The sequence below is a fragment of the Anolis sagrei genome, chromosome 2 (genome assembly GCF_037176765.1).
Source record: "Anolis sagrei isolate rAnoSag1 chromosome 2, rAnoSag1.mat, whole genome shotgun sequence".
Taxonomy (NCBI): Eukaryota; Metazoa; Chordata; class Lepidosauria; order Squamata; family Dactyloidae; genus Anolis; species Anolis sagrei.
Genome location: NC_090022.1, coordinates 161,530,813 through 161,554,724, shown reverse-complemented (window position 1 = coordinate 161,554,724; position 23,912 = coordinate 161,530,813). Strand labels below are relative to the sequence as shown.

The following is a 23,912-nucleotide window of genomic DNA, read 5'->3' as shown; positions in this document are numbered from 1 at the left end:
GCATTTCTGTGTTCTCAAATAATATGCTGTGTCCAGGTTGGTTCATCAGGTGCTCTGCTATGGCTGACTTCTCTGGTTGAAGTAGTCTGCAGTGCCTTTCATGTTCCTTGATTCGTGTTTGGGCATTGCTGCATTTGGTATTCCCTATGTAGACTTGTCCTGCATGGTATATGGTAGACTCCTGCAGAAGTGAGAGTATCCCTCTTGTCCTTTGCTGAACGTAGCATTTGTTGGATTTTTTTAGTGGGTCTGTAGATAGTTTGTAGGTTGTGTTTCCTCATCAGCTTCCCTATGTGATCAGTTATTCCCTTGACGTATGGCAAGAACATTTTACCTCTGGGTGGATCTTTGTCTTTACTCTCATGGCTTGTTCTCGGTCTTGCAGCTCTTCTGATGTCTTTAGTGGTGTATCCATTGGCCTGTAAAGCCCAGTTTAGTGGTTCAGTTCATCTTGGAGGAGCTGGGGTTCACAGATTCTTTTTGCACGCTATGCCAGGGCTACTTGGGAGTTGCTATTAAAAATAGGCTTAATACTATACCCCATACTATAAACTCTCTATTGACTATATTGAGATTAAAATACAGTAATTGAAAGCAAATACAGTAAATTGTGATGGAAGCTCCTTCTTTGGAAGCTTTTAAATAGAGGCTGGATGGTCATCTGTCAGGAGTACATGTTTTTCCTGCATGGCAGGGGGTTTGAGTAGATTACCCATGTGGTCTCTTCCAACTCTATGAGTCTATGAAATGACAAGCTTAATATTTTAATTAATTAATTAATTAACTTCATTTATATACCGCTTTTCTCAGCCCTCAGGTGACTCAAAGTGGTTAACAACAGCAAAATTCAATGCAAAAACATCACAAAATGAATATGGGACAGTTAAAAATAACTGGGTTTATTATTATTTCTTGGATTTGTTGCCAGTTGCTTGAAAATTCTGGTTTGCTAAGAGTGTTTTGTAGTTTTCTTTTCCTGCTGGATGCAACTATTGCAAGTGGGGGAGTAGGGATGTAATACCCACCCAAGAAATGTGACTGCCTGGGTCTCTTCCAAACTTTCCCAAGTCAAGAGGCACTGTAGTACACAAAGTTTTGGCACCGTGAGGCAGAAAATCCCACAAGAGCTCCTGCCTGGCAGTTAAAACATAATAATAAGAAAGCAAATTTTAAAAAGATGCTCTTTCGTGACACCCACAATCTGCTGAGGCAACTGCCTAATCACAGGGACAATGTTAGTACTGAATATTCTCCTGTTAAAAGACAAAACCGCTTCCCACACACAAAAAAGCAGGCTGAAGTATTCAGCCTAACCCTCTGTCTATTCTGCTCCTCTTCTGTCTGCAAGGTTTCCCTCAAGGGAAGCAGCATTCATGTGTGCAGCTCCACACCCCACTTCCTAATCCATTAGGAATTGTATCATGGATAATACTGATGGTATAAATAAGGCAAGATGCTGTGCAGCCCAGTGGTTTGAGTGCAGCGCTAGAACTCTGGGACACTGGGGTTCAAATTTCCACTCAGTCATTGAAACCCACTGGGAGACATTGGGCAAGTTGCACTATCTCAGCCTCAGAGGAAGGAAAGGGCCAACTCCCCATGAACAAATCTTGCTAAGAAAACCTACATAACAAATAAATAAGGCATGAAATAGCAAAGTGTTACACACTCTATGATGCCTCCTACTGACTATCCTTGGTAAAGCATTGGCAATCTTAGTTCTATTTGAAGTGAGGGTTATGGGCATATTTCACTGGGATGTAGCTTCTTGGTGAAATGAGGAGCACAGGTGTCTTTAAATTCATTGTATTGCAGACATTGCCAGATTTCATAAGTGAGGGAGTATTACGGTATATTAGGCCTGGGTAACAACGGAAAAATTTGTTTCTAAAATCGATTCATTTTTTGGGGTTTTTTGCGTTTCGATATTTAAAAGAATTCCGATTTTTTTTTAAAAAAGTTCAATATTTACGAAATTTCGTAAATGGTAAAAAAAATTACAAAACAATAACGAAACGATAACGAATCGATTCGTTAATGGCGGACGCGACCGCGCAATACGCTAAAAAACCTCCAAATGGGACAGGGGGAACTTCTGAAGCTTCCCTCTCCCTCTGTTGTTGACTGTTGGTGTGATATTATAATTTTTTTTCACTAATTAAACAAAAAACAACTATAAAACTTGCCCCAGACATGCGGAAATAATAACGAAACGACTTCAAACCAATAACGAAACGAATACATAACAAAATACGAAGCATTTACGAAACGAATTGAAAAATTCGTTTCATTTTTAAGTTGCTCCAGAATGGTTCGTTATCGCTTCGTTAACAAAAAATAATAACGAATTTTTAACGAATTACGAATTAACGAAACGAAACTGCCCAGCCCTATGGTATATTTCACTGGGATGTAGCTTCTTGGTGAAATTTGGAGCACAGGTGTCATTAAAGTAGTTGTATTGCAGACATTGCCAGATTTCATATTATTGATGGCTGTGCTTAAGATTGGCAGGCAAATATGTGCCCCTTCAGATTTTGGACGCACAATCAATTGGGGAGCCCTAGCCAGTATAGTGAGGAATTATGGATATCATGATTCAACAATTTATTAATTTATTTACCACACTTTTAGCCCACCTTTTTCAGCCTGAAGGCGACGCAGGGCGGCGTACAGACTGGCAACAATTAGATGCCGAACACACATAATACATCGTTTAAAACAGGTGAAATCACATAATAAAAATTCATATAAAAACAATTTAAAACTATTAAAATCCATGAATTCTGGATTTAAATCTATATCCATTTGCATCGTTAAGCCATTCCATATTCGTTCACAATACTGGGTTTATCTGGTTACAATGAGGTTCCAAAAGCTTGCTCAAAGAGCCAGGTTTTTCTCTTTTCCTAAAGGTCAGGAGGGAGGGGGCCAATCTAATATCAGGAAGGGAGTTCCACAGCTGAAGGGCCACCACTGAGAAGGCCCTGTCCCTCGTCCTCACCAAGCATGCCTGTGAGGCAGGCGGGATCAAGAGCAGGGACTCCCTAGATGATCTTAAATTCCTGAAAGGTTCATAAGGGGAGACACATTTGGATAGGTAAGTTGGGCCCGGAACTATTTAGGGCTTTATAGGCTAAAGCCAGCACTTTGCCTAATCACAGGGACATCTGGAGAGGTAGCACGTTACTGCTGTGTGCGTTAAACCTCTCAGGAGGATTTGGAGCATTGATCTAAATGAAAGAAAGACCAGTTTACTTCATCAGATGCAATATATTCGAATTCTAGAATTATGTTCTGATCAAAGCAAAGCCAGTCAGGTGCCTCCTAGAAATCCACAAGGAAGGCACAAATCAATCTGTACTGAGGAAGGGCAATGGTGGCCCTCCCAAAGCAATGGTTGTGCAGGCGAGGAATGATGGAAGCTACAGCATATAGACTGGACAATCTCGTTACCTTTGCTTTCCACACACACACAGATTTTAGCCCAGGATATTGACAGACTTAAGGTGCATCTCCACTGTACAACTGATGCAATTGGAAACCACTTTATACCAAAGCACAATGCGATGGAATCATGGGGGTTGTAGTTTGACAAGCTATTTAGCCTTCTCTGCTAAAGAGTGCTGGTGCCTCACTAAAGTACTCCACAATACATATTAAGCCCTGGTAGTGGAAGTGGAGTCAAACTGCATTCATTCTGCAGTGGTGCACTAGTCACTGAACAAACTGGGATTGGAGGGCCACAGCTTGAAGACGCCTGCTGCAAGGTATTTGATTACTTTAACAGATTTAATTGTTTTAAGGGATTTTAATTGTATTTTAATACTTGTATGTTGGGGACTTTAAACTGTTTTTTTAGTGTGACCCACTTTGTGTCTGTCTCAAGGAAAACGTGGGATCTAAATAAATATAATAATAGTCTCTCCACTTCTAGGACTGAAACCCACATCTGCCCTTCTCTCTGTGTGTGTTTGTCTGTCACATTGAGGAGGGGATGCGCTTGTTTTCTGTTGCTCTAGAGCAGTAGTTTTCACCCTCTGGCTTTTGTAGCTGCTGCATCACGTTAAGTGTTGCCATATTTTTGTTACCCCCAACATCGAGCCAAGGGCGCCCCATTTTGGGGTCAGGACCCACCGTTGATGAAGCCCTGCTTCTAGAGTAGAATCATAGAGTTGGAAGAGACCGCATGGGTCGTTTAGCCCAACCCATTTTGCCACGCAGGAAAAGCACAATCAAAGCACCCCTGACAGATGACCATCCAGCCTCTGTTTCAAAGCCTCCAAAGCAGGCGCTTCCACCACACTCCAAAGCAGAGAGTTCTGCTGTTGAACAGCTCGTATGGTCAGGAAGTTCTTCCTAATGTTCAGGTGAAATCTCTTTTCCTGTCATTTGAACCCATTGAGTAGTCATGGAGCAATGGATTCAAATGGGAAGAAAAAGAATCCATGTAAATATGAGGAAGAACTGTGAAGAGCTGTTCCTCAGTGGCATATGCTGGTGTGGGGGTCTCCTTCTCTGGAGGTTTTTAGGCAGAGTCTAGATGGCCCCTGATGGTGTGTTCTTGCCCTGCAGAATGTGGTTGGATTGGATAGCCCTTGTGGTTCCACCTGAACATGAGGAAGAACTTCCTAACTGTAAGAGCTGTTCAACAGTGGAACTCTCTGGCCTGGAGTGTGGTGGAGGCTTTTAAGCAGAGGCTGGATGGCCATCTGTTGGGAGTGCTTTGAGTGTGCTTTTCCTAAATGGCAGGGGTTTGACTAGATGGCCGATGAGGTCTGTAACGAACCTGACTCATTTTGGCAGAGGGTTGGACTGGATGGCCCATGAGGTCTTTTCCAGCTCTATGATTCTATGATTCTATAAAGCAATCTAGCTGTCCCCTACCACGCGTTGCTGTGGCCCAGTCTGGTGATCTGGAAAATAAAGTAATGAGAAAGTGTCGGTTTCTATTATATGTAATGTCTTTATGCTTGTGGGTAAACAGTATTTGTTGTTGTTTCTTTGTCAGTGTTGATGTGGAGATTATCTGGTTTGCCTACTTTGGAACATACAACTTATCATTGTCCTTCTTTTGGGTCCCTTTCAAATCTATGATACTATATCTGTGTGTGTGTGTGAATCATATCTATCTATCCATCTACCTATATATATGGCTGGATGGCTCTTTGTCAGGAGGACTTTGTTTACGTTTTCTTGCCCTGATGAAGGGAGTTGGACTGGATGGCCTTAAGTATTTTCTGTTGGTCGTGGGAGTTCAGTGTGGGAAGTTTGCCCCGATTCTGTCGTTCGTGGGGTTCAGAATGCCCTTTGATTGTAGAGGAACTGTGAATCCCAGTGACTACAACTCCCAAATGTCAAGGTCTATTTCCCCCAAACTCCATCTGTGTTTATATTTGGGCGTATTGAGTGCTTGTGCCAAGTTTGCTCCAGATCCATCATTGTTTGAGTCCACAGTGCTCTCTGGATGTAGGTGAACTACAACTCCCAAACTCAAGGTCAATGCCCACCAGACCCTTCCAGTATTTTCTGTTGGTCATGGGAGAACTGTGTGTCAAGTTTGGTTCAATTCCATCATTGGTGTAGTCCATAATGCTCTTTGACTGTAGGTCAGTAGTTCTCAACCTTACTAATGCCGTGACCCCTTAGTACAGTTCTTCATATTGTAGTGACCCCCAACCATAACATTATTTTCGTTGCTACTTCATAACTGTAATTTTGCTACGGTTATGAATGGCATGTAAATATCTGATATGCAGGATGCACAAATGCCCAATACACCCAAATTTGATTACTGGTGGGGTTGGGCGGAATTGATTTTGTCATTTGGGAGTGTTGGAGTTGCTGGGATTTATAGTCCACCTAAAATAAAAGAGGCTTCTGAACTCCACCAGTGATGGAATTGAATAAAACTTGGCACACAGAATTCCCATGACCAACAGAAAACACCAGAAGGGTTTGGTAGGCATTGACCTTGAGTTTTGGAGTTGTAGTTCACCTATATCCAGAGAAAACTGTGGACTCAAACAATGATGGATCTGGATCAAACTTGGCACGAATACTCAATATTCCCGAATGTGAACACTGGAGGAGTTTGGGGAAAATAGACCTTGCCATTTGGGAGTTGCAGTTGTTGGGATTTATAGTTCACCCACAATGAAATAGCATTCTGATCCCCACCAACGATAGAATTGGACCAAACTTCCCACACAGAACCCCCATGACCAACAGAAAACACTGTGTTTTCTGATGGTCAATGGCGACCCCTCTGACATCCCCTTGCAACCCCCACAGGGGTCCCGACCCCCAGGTTGAGAAACACTGCTGTAGGTGAACTTTAAATCCCAGGAACTACAACTCCCAAATGACAAAAGCATAATTTTTTGAGTGATGGTCACTCCTTGTGTTGTGAGATGTTTTGTTGCCGAATATGGTGTGATTTCATTCATTGGTTCTTTTGTTTTTAAGGAACTCATTTATAGATAGATAGATAGATAGATAGATAGATAGATTGATTGATTGTGGGATTTTATACAACTGTGTAGAAGAGAGAGAAAAGGCAGGACATAATGAAACATCATAAAAATAAATTTGATTCTGTAAAAAAAAATGGGGTAAGCCATAGAATTGGGAGAGACTCCCCAAGACTCCATGCAGGAAGCAAAGAAGGAGGCTTCCTTCCCTCAGGATTCAGCATCCCACTATTGAACAGCTCCCAGTCTCAGGAAGTTGTCCGTCTGAGGTGGAATCTGCTCTGTTTCTTTGGACGGAGGGAGGGGGGAGAGTACGCCTCTATATCCCAGATTATTTTATTTGAACTGGATTATACGAGTCTATAGAATCAGGCATAAACAGACACACAGAAGAGAGAGAGAGGGAGAGGGAGAGAGAGAGGCGAAGCTGAGACTGAGAGAGACGCGGATCGCGCGCCGGTCTGGGCGCACCAAGGCGGGGCTCCTCCTCCTCCTCCTCCTCCTTCTCCGTCGTCGTCTCTTTCTCCGTCTCTTTCTCCTTCTTCTCCGCCGGAGCCTCGGAGGCGGAGGAGGGTCTTTCCCGCCGCGGAGGCAGAAGGAGGGAGGGAGGGAGAGAGGGAAGACCCTTCGCCTCCGCCGCGATCCAGGACGCTCCGTCGTAGCAGTCGCAAGAGCGGCGGGGCGCGGACCATGAGGGGCGAAGAAGGGGCTCCGGCTGCTTCTGCTGCTCTTTCCTCCTCCATGCAAAGGGCGCCTCGGTGAACGCCGCCGCCCGAGGGAGAGGAGAAGAGAGGAGCGGAGGAAGGAAGAGGGCGCGATGGAGGCTCCGGCGCCGTCGCCCTGCTCCAAGAAGAGCCTGTCGCTGTCTTTCCCGGCGCCGCCGCGGGAGGCGGGCCCGGCGACCACCCTGCTGAAGCCCCCGCAGCACCTCTGGCGCCAGCCCCGCACCCCCATCAAGATCCAGCACCGCGGCTACTCCGACACCGAGCGGCCCGCGCACCGCCCCATCGAGCGCGCCGACGCCGTGGACACCAGCGACCGGCCGGGCCTCCGGAAGACCCGCATGTCCTGGCCCTCCTCCTTCCACGGGACCACCGCCGCCGGGAACAACAGCCACAACAACAAGCGGTAGGCGGGCCATCGGCCAGCAGGGCCGTCGGGGGGCGGGGAGCAGGAAGATGGCGCCCGGTTGGAAGCGGGGCCCTCATCCCGGGGGCTTCCGACCCCGAGCTGCCGCCGCCTACTCTTCTTCTTCATCTTCCTCTTCCTCCTCTTCTCTTTCTCCTCCTCCTCTTCCACTTCTTCTTATTCATCTTTTTCCTCCTCCTCCTCTTCCGCTTCTTTTTCCTCTTCTTCTCCTCTACTTCCTCTTCTGTCTCCTCCTCCTCTTCCCCTTCTTCATCTTCCTCCTCTTCTCTTTTTTCTTATCCTCTTCCCCTTCCTACACCTCCTCCTTCTCTTCCTCCTCACCTTCCACTTCTTTTTCCTCTTCTTCTCCTCTACTTCTTCTTCTTTCTCCTACTCCTCTTCTTCATCTTCATCCTCTTCTTTCGTCTCATCCTCTTCCACTTCTTATTCTTCTTTTTCCTCCTCCTCCTCTTCCGCTTCTTTTTCCTCTCCTCCTCCTCTACTTCCTCTTCTTTCTCCTCCTCCTCTTCCCCTTCTTCATCTTCCTCCTCTTTTTCTTATCTTCTTCCACTTCCTACACATCCTCCTACTCTTCCTCCTCACCTTCCACTTCTTTTTCCTCCTCCTCCTCCTCCAACTCCTCCTCCTCTACTTCTCTTTCTCCTCCTCTACTTCCTCTTCTTTTTCTGCCTCTACTTTCTCCCCTCCTCTTCTTCCTCTTCTTTCTCCTCCTCCTCTTCATCTTCCTCCTCTTCTTTTTCTCCTTCTTCTTTCTCCACTTCCCCTTCTTCCCCTTCTTTTCCTTCCTCTACTTTCTCCTCTTCATCTTCTTCCTCCTCCCCCTCTTCCCCTTCTTCATCTTCCTCCTCCTCTTCATCTTCTTTCCCCCTTCTTCTTCTCCACTTCCCCTTCTGCCTCTTCTTTTTCCCTCTTCTTTCTCCTCGTCCTCTTCTTTATCTTCCTCCTCTTCTCTTTCTCCTCTTCCTCTTCCACTTCTTCTTATTCGTCTTTTTCCTCCTCTTCCTACACCTTCTCCTCTTCCTCCTCCTCTTCTGCTTCTTTTTCCTCTTCCTCCTCTTCTCTTCCTCCTCTACTTCCTCTTCTTTTTCTGCCTCTTCTTTCTCCCCTTCTTCCTTTTATTTCTCCTCCTCTTCACCTTCTTCATCTTCCTCCTCTTCTTCCTCTTCTTTTCCCCTTCTTTTTTCTCCACTTCCCCTTCTTCCCCTTCTTTTTCTTCCTCTTCTTTCTCCTCTTCATCTTCCTCCCCCCCTCTTCCCCTCCTTCATCTTCCTCCTCTTCTTCCTCTTCTTTTCCCCTTCTTCCTCTACTTTTTCTTCCTCTTCTTTCTCCTCTTCCTCCTCCCCTTCTTCATCTTCCTCTTCTTTTCCCCTTCTTCTTTCTCCACTTCCCCTTCTTCCTCTACTTTTTCTTCCTCTTCTTTCTCCTCTTCCTCCTCCCCTTCTTCATCTTCTTCCTCCTCTTTTTCCCCTTCTTCTTTCTCCACTTCCCCTTCTTCCTCTTCTTTCTCCTCTTCCCCTTCTTCATCTTCCTCTTCTTCTCCCTCCTCCTCCTCCTCCTTTCTCATCCTCGTCTTCCCAACAACAACAACTTTATTTATATCCCGCCACCATCTCCCAAAAGGGACTCAGGGCGGTTTACAGAGCAGCACATAATAGTGCCACATAAACACATTAACTACATCAGTATTTATAAACATCAGAACAACACCAATTAACATGAAGCAACACATTACAGAAATAACAAAACCCTTCCCCTTCTTGTTCCTTGTCCTCTTCTTCTCTTTTGCCTCCTCTTCCTCTTCTTTTTCCTCCTTTTTCTCCTTTCCTTCTTCTTTTTCCTCCTCACTCAGTGTTAGAAGGCCACCTCCTTTTCTCTTAGCGGACTCAAATTGAGGAGGAGAAACTTTGTGGCCTCCAGGGAAACACTCAGGACACTTGTCCTTCAGTCTACACTTTAGAATGAATGCAGTTTGACACCACTTTCCACTGCTATGGCCGGAGCCCCTGGTAGCACAATGGGTTAAATCCTTGTGCCAGCAGGACTGCTAACCAAAAGGTCGCATTTTGAATCTGAGGAGTGTGGTGAGCTCCCATCTGTCAGCTCCAGCTTCCCATTCAGGGACATGAGAGAAGCCTCTCACAGGATGGTAAAACATCCAGACGTCCCCCGAGCAACTTCTTTGCAGACAGCCAATTCTATCACACCAGAAGCGATTTGCAGTTTCTCAAGTTGCTCCTGATAAAACAAAAAACTTGCTGTGACCAAGTCTTTAATGTTGATGCGGTCAATAGACTATTCAATAAACTTTGCTTGCTATGGCCAAATGCTTTGGGAGGATAGGAGTTGGAAGTTTGATGCACTCTTTGGTAGTGAAGGTGAAAGACTGCGTAACACTACAACTCCCACAGCATTCAGCCATGGCAGTGATGTCAAAACTGCATTTGTTTTAATGGCGTAGGTGCACCCTGAGTTGATAAATTGTGGCTGTGTGGGTTGCACGTCAGTTTGCGGAGGTGGTCACACAGCGAATAGAAGCCTCAATGCTGAAGAAAAATGTATTATTGTTGTAATATTATAATAATAATTATTATGTGCCTCTTTTTCTCTCTTCAAAGAGCCTCAAAACAGCAAAGAAATTCAGATGTAGCCTTTGGCTCCTTTACCAGTTTGAGCCTCATAAAGTCAGCCCTTTGTGGGTCTAGTGCAGAACTTTTCAAACATTTCATGTCAGTAACATGCCATTTTTAGACATGCATCATTTCACAACACAGTCATTCAGTTTTATTAGCAAACCGGAGTTTAAGCCAACCCCTTATAAAAGATACGAACACATACTTGAATTGCAATAGCAAAATGTCTGGACGCACATAAAATCTCAGGAAAATCATGTATATATTTTAAAAGATATTATTTATAGTTTATTTCACATAGACTCAGAGATTTCGCATTACATTTACACAACACACCTCCACACTGCAGCCAACACACTAATGTGTCACGTCACACAGTTTGAATAGAGTAACGGTGTAGTTTCACCTCCTGAATGACTTTGCCTCTTCTGCCTTCAGGGAATTAGAAAAAGCAGAAAAGTCCACACTCACATCGACACAAGTGAGGTGTTAGTTTCCCCACTGTCAAAATCTGTATTGAGGCCTGCAGGCAAATAACTCTGTGTTCTTTTATTTTATTAACCTTTGAAAAATAATGCATTGCTGAATATGTAATGTGTGTACGCAACACTGCGTTCGTAGATGAAAAGTCATTTGTAACTCATGAGGGGTGTGTGTGTGTGTGTGTGGAAAGGAGAAAATATTGATAACTGGTCTAGAGAGAGAGAGTTGGGGACCAGCTGTGGTTTGTCAACTATAACTATAGCATTATTATTATTATTATTATTATTATTATTATTAAGCTGTACCTGCCACGCGTTGCTATGGCCAACCTTCTCTCCCTCTTTTTCTTCTTTCTTCCTTCCCTTTTTTCTTTCTTTCTCTCCTTCCTTCTTTCTATTCTTCTTCCTTTCCCCCACCTTTTCTTTCCCTTCCTCTTTCTCCCCTTTCTTCTTTCTCTACTTATTCTTGGACTGCAACTCCCAGCACTCCTCCTGACTGATCGATCTACCTATCTCTATCTAATCTATTTATCTGGAGAATCGCTGGGATTTGCAGTCCAGGAATAGGAAATTGGAAATATGCAGGGATTGGGATGCTCTCAAAGAAATCCAAGGAGAAGAAAGCTTGAATCTTGGAAGCAGTGCATTTGGATCATCCACCTCTCCTAAAGGGCCCAGTCTAGGGGATGCTGGGAGATGTAGTCTGGAAGAGAGTTTGGATATGCTATTGTGTGTTTTGTTTTCCAGGAGAGTCATTTTTGCACATGCATTGTAGCATCTTTTTGCTTTTTTGGCTTTTAAACCCCCTCTGCTGTGTTTTTCAGTGTTTTTATGAGTGATGGTCACTCATTGGCCTGTTAGGTGTGTTGTGTCCGAATTTGGTGTCAGTTCATCCAGTGGTTTTTGAGTTATGCTAATCCCACTGACTAACATTACATTTTTATTTATAAAGATAATATTTATTTATACCCAGCTTTTCTCTCCATAAGGAGAGAAATCACTGGTAGTGATGTTTTCCTCCTTCTCCTCCTTGGTACTGGAATGGTTATGGCTTGTGAACAGGCATCAAGCTGTTGTCTTCTCACCCCAGTTCTTTCGAGTTTCTTGCCTTTCTAGAAGGCAAAATAATGAATCGTGTCTTTTTCATGTATATATAGATAGAGAGAGAGTCAAAATATCTGCCTCTCCGGTTCAGCAACTGCCCTTTCCCACATTGTGTGGCTTCCTTTAAAATCCAATTAACATTTTGTAACAACGAACAGGAAGGTGGGGAGAAAAGAAGACTCTTGGGGATTTCAAATTTAGTAGAAGAAATTGCTTTTTACGTTTATTTTGCATCTCTTTTTGCTGCACACAAGTAAATTCAGTATCAAAGTCTGCCTTGAGTCATGTTATCATTTGGGGCAAGGGTCCGTAGCATAACTTACTCACATCTCTGTCGTTGGGTGAACCTACTAAGTGAGTACGGAGGTGGTCATTCCCACTTCTCCAAGGCTTGCACTTGAAGGCACTGTAAAGAGCATAGTTAAAATGGATGATTGATATGTTGACAACCTCCAAATCTGCTTCCTTCTCTCATAACGGCCTTGTCACCCCCATCTGTGTGTCTCTGTGTTCCTTTAAGTCACCTGTGGACACATGGTGTGCCCATGAATTTCATAAGATTTTCTTATGCAAGGAATACTCAGATGTAGTTTTGCCAGTTCCTTCCTCTGAAATATTCTGTACAGCATGTGATGTTTGTTGGCAGTCTCCCATTTAATTACTGAACAGGACTGACCCCTGCTTAGCTTCCAAGTTCAGATACTTAGGCCAGTGGTTCCCAGCCTTTCATTCATCAGGGACTACTTGACCAGGGACCACTTTGTCCAAGGACCACTCTCCAACATTAGTACCAAAAGGTTGTTGTTGTTCATTCGTTCAGTCGTCTCCGACTCTTCGTGACCTCATGGACCAGCCCACGCCAGAGCTCCCTGTCGGCTGTCACCACCAAAAAGTTACAAATCAGTTTTTGGTCAACTTTAGGTTCAGTTTGGTTATTTGGGGTGCTGATTCAGAAAATTCCACTGGATAGGCCACATTACGGATGTGATAGCTGGACCATAGGGAAGGCTGAGTGAAGGAAGATAGATGCTTTTGAACTGTGGTGTTGGAGGAAAGTTCTGAGAGTGCTTTGGACCGCAAGAAGATCCAAGCAGTCCATACTTCAAGAAGTAAAGCCCAACTGCTCATTGGAGGGAAGAATAGTAGAGGCCAAGATGGAGTACTTTGGCCACATCATGAGAAGAAAGGAAAGCTTAGAGAAGACAATGATGCTGGGGAAAATGGAAGGAAGAAGGAAGAGGATCTGACCAAGGGTAAGATGGATGGATGGCATCCTTGAAGTGACTGGACTGACCTTGAAGGAGCTGGGGGTGGTGACGGCTGACAGGGAGCTCTGGCGTGGGCTGGTCCATGAGGTCACAAAGAGTCGGAAACGACTGAACGAATGAACAACAACAAATGCCACATTAGTTCTAGTTCCTGATACAGAACATATACTATCCAGTTGTCGCCATCGGCCTGCCCACAGAAAACCATATTTAATAATTTAGAGCTGATGTGATCTATCCAATGCAATTTTCTGAATGAGCACTCCAGATAACCCTGGGAACAGGCCTAAAAACGAAGACACCAAGGTGCCCCTACTTCCAGGCATCACATGGAACAGCTCCACTCAGGGGGAGGGATGGAGGAGGAAAAGCAACACTCAGGTGGCTTGTCATGTTTTTGTGGTTAGTCAACCTCTCCCCTCCCAACATCCCTGTTGCCTCGGGACTATAAGAGGGTTTCGCAAAACCATCTGCTCTTGTTGTAACGGTGTAATAACTGTGAGGTCGCGGACCATATTTGAGTTTTTGGGGACCACTGGTGGTCCATGGACCACAGGCTGGGAACCACTGACTTAAGCACACAGAAGTATCTTTCATACCTTAAAATATGTTCTGCAGTTTTCGTTAGTTACTCTAAAATACATTGAGGTGCTTCTTCTCAAGGTTTCTGCACTTTTCTCTGAAGGTTCATCTGCAAAGAAATAATTCCCTGGAAGGAAGGGAATTATGTTAGCACACAAGGAAGGTCCCATGTTAGCCTTGCTGCAGATCACATTGATGAAGCCATTGAAACAGGATGCCTGAAATAATACATCCTTTAACTGATTCAGAGTAGTTCTTTCAGTCTGAAAACAGATAATTTGTACTGCCCTCCTAATGATGTTGTGCTACAGTTCCCATCAGCCAGCATCGAGAGTACTGAGAGTTGGTGGAAGTTGCAATATAGCAACAGTTAGATGACCACAGATTCCCTATCCTTGTTTGTTAAGTTTTGCAAACAGACCTCACAACCTCTGAGGATGCCTGTCATAGATACAGACAAAATATCAGGAGAGAATGCTTCTGGAACATGGCCATACAGCCCGAAAAACTTACAGCAACCCAGTAATTCTGGAAAACCTTTGAAACACATCAGACATCTGGCTGCTTGATAGCTAGCTGTGGCATGTTCTTGCCTTTAAGAGGGAGAGAACTGTCACTGATGGACAGGCTGCTATCAACTTGTCAGGTGTCTCTAGATGGCCCCTCCTTTCTACGATTGGGGGGATCTTGTCTCCATGTGAGCGTGAAAATGCTAGTTGCTCTCTGCCTTCAAGTCATTGCCAATAGATGCTGACCCTCTCACTAGCTTTTTCTGACCAAATTTGTTCAGAGGAGGTCTCCATGGCCAAGCTAAGATTTAAACTCTGATCTCCAGCATTTTAGTCCAGCCCTAAACTTGTTTTTTATCGAATGTTCTGTACTGTCTATTTAATTTTTTTAGTTTATTGTTGTATATTACTTCATTGAATGTTTGCCTTTTGTGTGAGCCACCCTGAGTCCCCACAGGGAGATAGGGTAGGACAGAAATAAAGTTTTACTCACTTAGGTACTTACTCAAGCTATTGTGAGGGTACTAATGGTCAAATCAAAGGCAAGGGAGAAATAATAACAAAAGATTTTCCCAGGCTCAGCCAGGCCTTCAAATGCTAATGAAGGTGGTCAGTTGAAACATTCACACCTAGCTCCAGCAGAGAAGAGCTCTTTGCCCCACCCCAGCCTTTCCACAGATATATAAACCCATTGTCCTAATTTCAACAAGCCTCACTACCTCTGAGGATGCTTGCCATAGATGCAGGCGAAATGTCAGGAGAAATGCCTCTAGAACATGGCCCTATAGCCCGAAAAAACCCACAAGAACCTAGTGATTCCAGCCATCGACAATACAGAGAAATAATTTGTTTTCAAGAAAGCCTTCCTTTGACTTGTTTTCTCATAGTCTCTGAAGACTTTGCTCACACGTTTCCATAATACAAAAGGAGCAGAATTCAATGGCTTGGGGAAATACCTGGCATGAAGCCTCAGGGCTCATCAGTCCCAGCTCTGTCCACTGAAGCAGGTTTACGCTGTGTCAGCTATCTCTGTGAGATGATGATTAATCTGGCCTTTTAAGTTCCCTAAAGCTTGAAGCGATTGCATGCGGGCAGTGGGGTTGGAGGGATAGAGAGGTTGCCTATCCACTTTTTGAAATGTCGAAACTTAGCCTGCCTTATTACGGAAGGGAAGCCCTTTGCCTTGTGCCTGGTGAAATGATTCTCTCAGAAGGAACTTCTATAATTGTGTGTCAGTTGGGTGAAAGGCACCATTCTGCATAACTTGCTCACTCACTAATGGCTTCCTAGGCTGGAAGTGCTTGCTCACACCTGTCTTTCCCTTTCATTAGCTGTAACATGATGGGTTAATTCATGCAGAAAACCATTCTGCTTTCCTTTGAAATTGCAAAGCTTGGGGAAAAGTTACTAGTTTGGACTGCAATTGCAGGATGTATGCTGGCTGGAGTATTCTACGACTGTGGTCCAAAGCTGTAATTTCTCCTTGAGTCCCGTGAAGGTGGCTTTTGATGCACACCCTGCACTCTAATCCTTCTTGCCAAGCCCCTTCTTTTCTTTTCTAATGGACAGCTCCATCTAGCAGAGGATATTGACATAGCCATTATGTCTAAATCAGGAGTCCTCAAAGTAAGGCCCAGGGGCCAGATACGGCCCTCCAAGGTCATTTTCCCGGCCTTTGCTCAGGGTCAACCTAAGTCTGAAATGCACACAACAATAACAACAACCAGGCATGTAGCCAGGGAGAGGGACTTGAGGGGCTTCACCCCCCCCCCCCGAAATTCTCATGGTGGTTTGCAAAAAGGCCTTACTGGTGCATTATTTAAACTGTTATGTTTATTCATATCATGATCTGATCACCATACTCAATATATCCCATATGCATGGGGGTATTGGGGTAACGATAAAAAAGGTTTGCTAGGGTAGACCCTCTTTCACTCAGACTCACCCCCCGCCCGAAACAAACAGCCCCCCTCCCCGAATCGAAATCCTAGCTATGGGCCCGACAACAACAATCCTATCTCATCAGCCAAAAGCAGGCCCACACTTCCCATTGAAATACTAATAAGTTTATATTTGTTAAAATTGTTCTTCATTTAAATTATTGTATTGTTTTAAGTTTTTTCCCACTACAAATAAGATATGTGCAGTGTGCATAGGAATTCATTCATGCTTTCTTCAAATTATAATCCTACACTCCAACAGTTTGAGGGACTGGGACCTGGCCCTCTGTTTAAAAAGTTTGAGGATCTAGATGTTACTGACAGAAGAATTGGGAGCAGAAGACATGTCTAGATGTTACTGACAGAAGAATTGGGAGCAGAAGACAAGGGAGGAAAAGGAAGAACTAAGAAAATTGCCACATGACCAATGAAAAAATAATATCCAAGTATTGTTTTTGATTGATTCCTGGGAGGTGACCCCCCAGCCAACTTATCCTGGACACTCTGAGTATAATGACACATTGAGGACAGCATCCTGTTGCTCTTAGCTGATATATTTTCTGTTGGGACTGGAAAAAGTATGTAGGGTCTTGTCCTGTTCCAGATATGGGCATTGTGTGGCCATCCAAAAAGACTCCTAATAGTCTTATGGTAAGAATACTACAAGTTGCGATCCAACAACTCTTGGGAGGGCCACAGAAAACCCGCTTGGTGTTTTCCTGGTCCCAGTACTAAACATATCCACAGTGGTTCAGTAGATTTGCCTGTGCATATGTCTTCAAGTCGCCTGTCGACTTATGGCAATCCCATATGATTTTTCATAGAATTATTGTGTGGCCATCCAAAACAACTCCTAATAGTCTTATGGCGAGAATACTACAAGTTGCAATCCAACAACTCTTGGGAGGGCCACAGAAAACTCACTTGGTGTTTTCCTGGTCCCGGTACTAAATATATCCACAGTGGTTCAGCAGATTTGCCTGTGCATATGTCTTCAAGTCGCCTGTCGACTTATGGCAATCCCATATGATTTTTCATAGAATTTTTGTAGGCAAGGAATACTCAAAGATGTTTTTTCCAGTTCTTTCCTCTGGAATATACCTGTAGCACCTGATATTCACTGGTGATCTCCCATCCAACTACTAGTGAGGCCTCACCCTGCATAGGTTTCAAGATCATACAATATTTGGTGCCTTAAGGGTATGTCTTCCCTAAAAAGTATGAGTCCACAACTCCAGATGTTGGACAGTAAATACTGACAGCCCTAAACAACAGACAATATCTGGTGGTCTGCATGGTTCCTATTATCTGTCCTACATAGAAATCAGAAAAAAAGGATGCTTGCAGACTAGGAATATCCATTCATAGGTAATTGTGTTTTCCTATCAGTTCAAATAGTTGTTGTTTATTTGATGCAAGGGAGTATAGATGTAGACATATATAGGCCAGTCATTGCAACATGACATATTGCTCTGTATAAGCATGAGCTCATTTTTCTATCTAATCTTCAAGGTCAAGCCAAGTCACGAAGGTCTTCCAACTAGTAGGTTGATGGGGGACAATCAGCGTTCCACTTTATGAAGCTCTAAGCCTTCCTGCTGGATTTCATTCCGTTGTTTTACTGTATTTTTGTTGTGTTTCTCAGACAGTTATTGCCTCCCAAAGCAGCTTGCATCAATAAAAAGAAAGAGACAGAGACAAGCTCTGCCATTAGACTTGCAAACTAAAAAGACAAGATGCCTGAGGAGAGAGGAGTGGAAGGGAAAGGAGGGAAATTGAAGTCATAATAAAGTTGCAACGTATAAGCGAGAACTTGAATGTGGTTCAGGCCAGGACGATCTTCCCTTGTTAGTGTTCTGGCTTGAATAGCAATACTCGGCTCTTGTTGCTTTAGTCAAATAGAAGGAGTCCTGCAAGTTCTCTCTTTAGTTTATTTGTTCTTTCCACATTGTTTTTGCAGTCCCTCAGCAACAGCTGGTAGGACCTGACCTGTTTCTACCAAAGAGAGGGAAGCAAGCTGTTCTTTTTCTCAGCCCAATGGATAGGATGTGTGGATATCCACCTTGCTATGATGACACTCCTGAGAAATGAGTTTGTAGATCTGTGTGCAGCTTCACTGTGGTCCTTGTTCTGCCAACTAATGGCAGAACCCCCAAGGTGGTTCCCAGTTGCTCTTACATGCTAGGGCAACAAGAAGGGAGTGTATAGAGTTTAGGTATATGCTGCAGGTTTGTAGGACTGCAAAGAATAACTCAGATAGCAATGCCAGCATGGTTTCTAAGCATCTTAGTTGTCCTTTAGATCATAGAATCATTGAGTAGAAAGACGTCATAGGATATCTAGTCCAACCCCCTGCCAAGAAACAGGAAAATCACATTCAAAGCACCCTTGACAGATGGCCATCCAGCCTTGACCACACTCTGGCGCAGAGAGTTCTACTGCTGAACAGCTCTCACAGTTAGGAGGTTCTTCCTCATGTTCAAGTGGAATCTCCTTTCTTGTAGTTTGAAGCCATTGTTCCGCATCCTAGTCTCCAGGGCAGCAGAAAACAAGCTTGCACCCTCCTCCCTATGACTTTTCCTCATATATTTATACATGGTCATCATGTCTCATCTCAGCCTTCTCTTCTTCAGGCTGAACATGCCCAGCTCTTTAAGTCGCTCCTCATAGGGCTTGTTCTCCTTGAGCATTTTAGTGGCGCATCCTCTGGACACATTCCAGCTTAGAGTCAACATCTCCCTTCAATTGTAGTACCCAGACTTGGACACAGTATGCTAGGTGTAGTCTGACCAAGGCAGAATAGAGGGGTAGCATGAGTTCCCTGAATCTAGACACTATACTCCTATTTATGCAGGCCAAAATCCCGTTGACTTTTTTAGCTGCCACATGACATTGTTGGCTCATGTTTAATTTGTTGTCCACGAGGACTTCAAGATCTTTTTCACATGTACTACTGTCGAGCCAGGCATCCCCCATTCTGTATGTTTGTATTTCATTTTTAAAATCCTTGTAGTCCTCATGGTTGCAAATTGATGCTTGAAAGTCTGTACACAGGCATGTACACAGGCTTCAGCCCTCCCCCCCCCCCCCAAATTTTCATGGTGGTTTGCAAAAAGGCCTTACTGGTGCATTATTTAAACTGTTATGTTTATTCATATCATGATCTGATCACCATACTCAATATATCCCACATGCATGGGGGTATTGGGGTAATGATACAAAAGGTTTGCTAGGGTAGACCCTCTTTCACTCAGACTCAGCCCCCCTCCCCCGAAACAAACTCAGCCCCCCTCCCCTGCCCCCCAAATCAAAATCCTGGCTACGGGCCTGTCTGTACACAAAGTCTGCTAAAACAAAAGAAATTATGCAAATTGTATATAGATTAAAAGAATTCAGTTTCACCCCTGCTCAGTTAGTGCAGAACCTATATTGCCTAAGAACCTTCTTTTTTGAAGCTTGTTTACCTGGAGTTCCGGTATAACTTTATAGTAGTGTCTGCAATGGATTAGAATATTACCTTATCTTCGCTGTTAGGATTTTCAATACTGAATGTATCTTTCCAGTGTCTTTTAAAACTATTCAACCCCACTGCTGCGTCTTTCATTTACCTGAGGGAGAGAGAAGAGAGAGCAAAAGCAGGCTTGCTCTTGTCTCTTGGTATAAAGAAGAAGAAGAAAGAAATAATTCCCTTGAAATAGGCTGCCTTTGGGCTGGCTGATATCAGACATCTACTGCCCACAGACAGTCATTAGCTTTAATAGAATGCCACTGGCATTTCAAGTGTGGGGATGCCAATGAATAAAAGGAAATTAAAAGATCCTCAAAAGTTTCTTTTCAGATAAAGTTCATCTAAGATTCTGGCAGCCAACCAAAGAGTTATTGGAATTGTATGTGGGAACTTACCTCTACTGTCACTTTATTTATTATTATTTTAGTGATTAATGTCTTGTGGCTTCTGTGTCTACTCCAACACTGTAAAATAAATTTAGAGAGAACATAATGCACCCAAATTGTGTTCAATGTGGGACTTTTTATATGTTAAAGTTCAGATGCAAATTTTTGAAAAATGGTGCAGTATGGTAATTTTTTTCTTAATGGTGTGATCACTGAACACTGGAATGAGACACACTTATGAGGACCATGTGTTCAAACTGAATGATAAAATGTGTGCAGAGTTCTATCTGCACACAGCAATCTCCTAGCTGTTGTGTTGTACAACAAAATATTACTTCAGGAGTCCCAAATCCATTTCTTAAAAAATTCAATTTAAGTTGTCTGTTTGTATGTGAATGGCCGGGGGTCCTCAAACTTTTCAAACAGAGAGCTAGGTCAAATTGTTGGAGGGCCGAATTATAATTTGAAAAAAAACATGAATGAATTTCTATGCACACTGCACATATCGTATTTGTAGTGCAAAACAAAAAAAAAACCCACTGAAAAACAATACAATAATTAACATGAAGAATCATTTTAACAAATATAAAGTTATATTCAATGGGAAGTGTGGGCCTGCTTTTGGCCGATGAGATAGGGTTGTTGTTGTGTGCTTTCAAGTCATTTCAGACTCAGGTTGACCCTGAGCGAGGGCCAGGTAAATGACCTTGGAGGACCATATCCAGCTCTCGGGCCTTAGTTTGGGGACCCTTGGCCTATGCTCTAGATTACAGGTCCTCAAACTAAGGTCCGAGTCCTGGATACGGCCCTCCAAGGTGATTTACCCGGTCCTTGCTCAGGATCAACCCAAGTCTGAAATGACTTGAAACCACACAACAACAACAACAACAATCCTATCTCATCAGCCAAAAGCAGGCCCACACTTCCCATTGAAATACTAATAAGTTTATATTTGTTAAAATTGTTCTTCATTTCAATTATTGCATTGTTTTAAAGTGTTTTTTGCTCTACAAATAAGTTATGTGCATTGTGCATAGGAATTCATTCATGTTTTTTTTTCAAATTATAATCTGGCCCTCCAGCAGTTTGAGGGACTGTGACCTGGCCCCGTTTAAAAAGTTTGAGGACCCCTGCTCTAGACAATAATAAACAATTAACTAATTTAAGCTGTCAAAGCTGCATATGTACAAGGGTGAGAAAAACTATGCAGACATTAAAGATAGTTATGGAAATTCCATTGTTTTGGTATGATAGCTTTTGTGAATCAAAGCCAGTCCATTTCTATATAACCAGTAGCTAACAAGCAATTCCATGTCTCGTGAAATAAAACACTGCATAAATTAGGCAAATTATGAATAGTTAATGAGTACTACAATCCAAAGATGCCTCTGGGGACCTCAGAAAAGCAGAGTTTGCTATTCATCATTCCAGAAAGAGTTTTAAAACCACTTCTAAGGATTTTGAGCTCCGCCAATCCACAGTCAGGCTAATACTGTATGATTTGAGGAGATTCAGTATCACATTTTTACCCAGAAACAGTAATCCCACCAAAAATTCTCCAAGAATAAAACTGGTGCTTCATTGAAGAAATTGCAGAGAATCCCAGAGTAACATCCAGAATAGAATCATAGAGTTGGAAGAGACCTCCTGGACCATCCAATCCAACCCGCTGCCAAGAAGCAGGAAAATTGCATTCAAAGCACCCCGACAGATAGCCATCTAGCCTCTTTTTAAAAGCTTCCAAAGAAGGAGCCTCCACCACACATTGGGGCAGAGAGTTCCACTGCTGAACAGCTCAGAGTCAGGAAGTTCTTCCTCATGTTCAGGTGGAATCTCCTTTCTTGTAGTTTGAAGCCGTTGTTCCTCGTCCTAGTCTCCAAGGAAGCAGAAAACAAGCTTGCTCCCTCCTCCCTATGACTTCCTCTCACATATTTAGACATGGCTATCATGTCTCCTCTCAGCCTTCTCTTCTTCAGGCTAAACATGCCCAGCTCCTTAAGCCACTCCTCATAGGGCTTGTTCTCCAGACCCTTGATCATTTTAGTCATCCTCCTCTGGACACATTCCAACTTGTCAATATCTCTCTTCAATTGTGGTGCCCAGAATTGGACACACTATTCCAGGTGTGGTCTAACCAAGGCAGAATAGAGGGGTAGCATGACTTCCCTGGATCTAGACACTACACTCCTATTGATGCAGGCCAAAATCCCATTGGCATCTTTGGGCCACTCTCCCATTGGTTAATATTAATCTCATGGGATGCGAATAACTCAGTGATCATAAACAGTACCGTAGTTGTGTTGTCGAAGGCTCTCATGGTCAGAATCACAGGGTTGCTGTGAGTTTTCCAGGCTATATGACCATGTTCCAGAAGCATTCACTCCTGATGTTTAACCCACATTTATGGTAGGCATCCTCAGAGGTTGTGACCTCACATCCTTTGAGGATGCCTGCCATAGATGTTGGAAAAATGTCAGAAGAGAATGCTTCTGGAACATGGCTATACAGCCCGGAAAACTCACAGCAACTCAGTAGTTGTGCTCTTGGGAGAATTGCCATTGCTTCCTCAAAAGAACATTCCTGTCCATTTAAAGTTCACTAAAGATCCCAAAGCTGTTCCCCAAGACTTCAGCAACAGTGTTCTTCGGACAGACAAATCAAAAGCAGAACTTCTCAAGCTCAGTGAAAAATGTTATTTGGCAAAACCCCCCCCCCCCCCCCCCCAAAATACCCAATTACTTTCCCATCTGTCAAGTGCTGTATGTTGCTGGGAGCATGACGGTTTGGACCTGTTTTGCCACTTTAAAGATGTGGACAGCTAGCAATTATTGGCACAATAAACAACATTGCCTTGAGTCACAAGAGCCTCGATGATAATAATATTAGGCTGTCTGAATTGAAGCTGAACCAGAAGTGGCTCATGCAACATGACAATAATCTTAAATATCCATGCAGATCGAGCAAAGAAGGGCTGAGGGAGAAGAAATTCTCCATTTAATAATGGCCTAGTCAGAGTCATATTGAAATGTTGTGGCAGGATGTAGAGTGATCAATTCAATACAAGGAAGCCTTGAAAGGTCACCAAATTGATGCAGTCCTGTGAGGAACAAAGGGCTGAAATTCCCAATGTGAGGAACTTACCTGCAATTGCAAATCATTGCTACTTAAAGTCATGCCACTCAGTGCTAAATTTAAAGATTCACGTGCTTTCTCGCATGAGGATATTGGTTTTTGAACCTGTCATAGATAAATACATTTTGAAAGCACATCATGTGTATGTGCCTTATGCTTCAATCAGGTTATCTGTTCTTTATCTAGGATTATAGGATTAAGATCTAATAGAATTTCAAGTGGGAAACATTTTATAATCCAGAGATGTTCACAAACCTTCTCTCCCTGCTGTAGCTGGGGAAATAACATATGGTAGAGTCTTCCTTCTAGGTGAGAGATAAGTGGATGCAAATAGGGAAATTACATGATGGTATGGTTGTTGTTGCCCTCAGTGAGACAAATGGAGATTATGTTAGAAGAAGGAGAATATACGAAGATTGAATGAAAAATAATGCCTCATCAGAGGGCAGTACTGGTGTGCGGCAGGTACTGGTTTGTTCAGTAGCCTCTCCTCTACAGTTCCATTTTGGAGGGAAGCTTTAGCATTGAACGGTTGTGTTGTTAAAGTGCAAAGTATGAAACCCTGTGCAGACGGTTGGTCAATGCGACTTAAGCAACGTGCAGTCATTGAATTCTTGACAGCGGAATGTGCCACCTCAACATCTTTAAACTTACTTGCCCAACAACGCACAGTACTCACATCAACACAATCACCATAAACAGTTTGCATTCTTTGATGAATTGCCTTTGGGGTGATACTTTCTGCTGTC

At 43.4% G+C, this 23,912-nt stretch overlaps 1 protein-coding gene and 1 pseudogene across 2 annotated transcripts in view; one reads left to right on the top strand and one right to left on the bottom strand.

Moving 5' to 3' along the window:
* PDE4A (phosphodiesterase 4A) overlaps positions 1-23,912 on the top strand; it is a 633,870-nt gene that overhangs the window by 189,676 nt on the left and 420,282 nt on the right. The window contains exon 1 of one of the 2 annotated variants that reach the window (XM_060763615.2): positions 6,863-7,601. The exons of the other annotated variant lie outside the window; for it this stretch is intronic. Within the exon in view, the coding sequence (XP_060619598.1) occupies positions 7,291-7,601 (311 nt within the window). The 5' untranslated portion in view covers positions 6,863-7,290. Of the gene's footprint in view, positions 1-6,862; positions 7,602-23,912 lie in introns of those variants that run through there. 2 annotated transcript variants of the gene reach the window in all.
* Positions 8,565-23,912, bottom strand: part of LOC137096458 (cilia- and flagella-associated protein 251-like) — a 126,157-nt pseudogene continuing 110,809 nt past the window's right edge.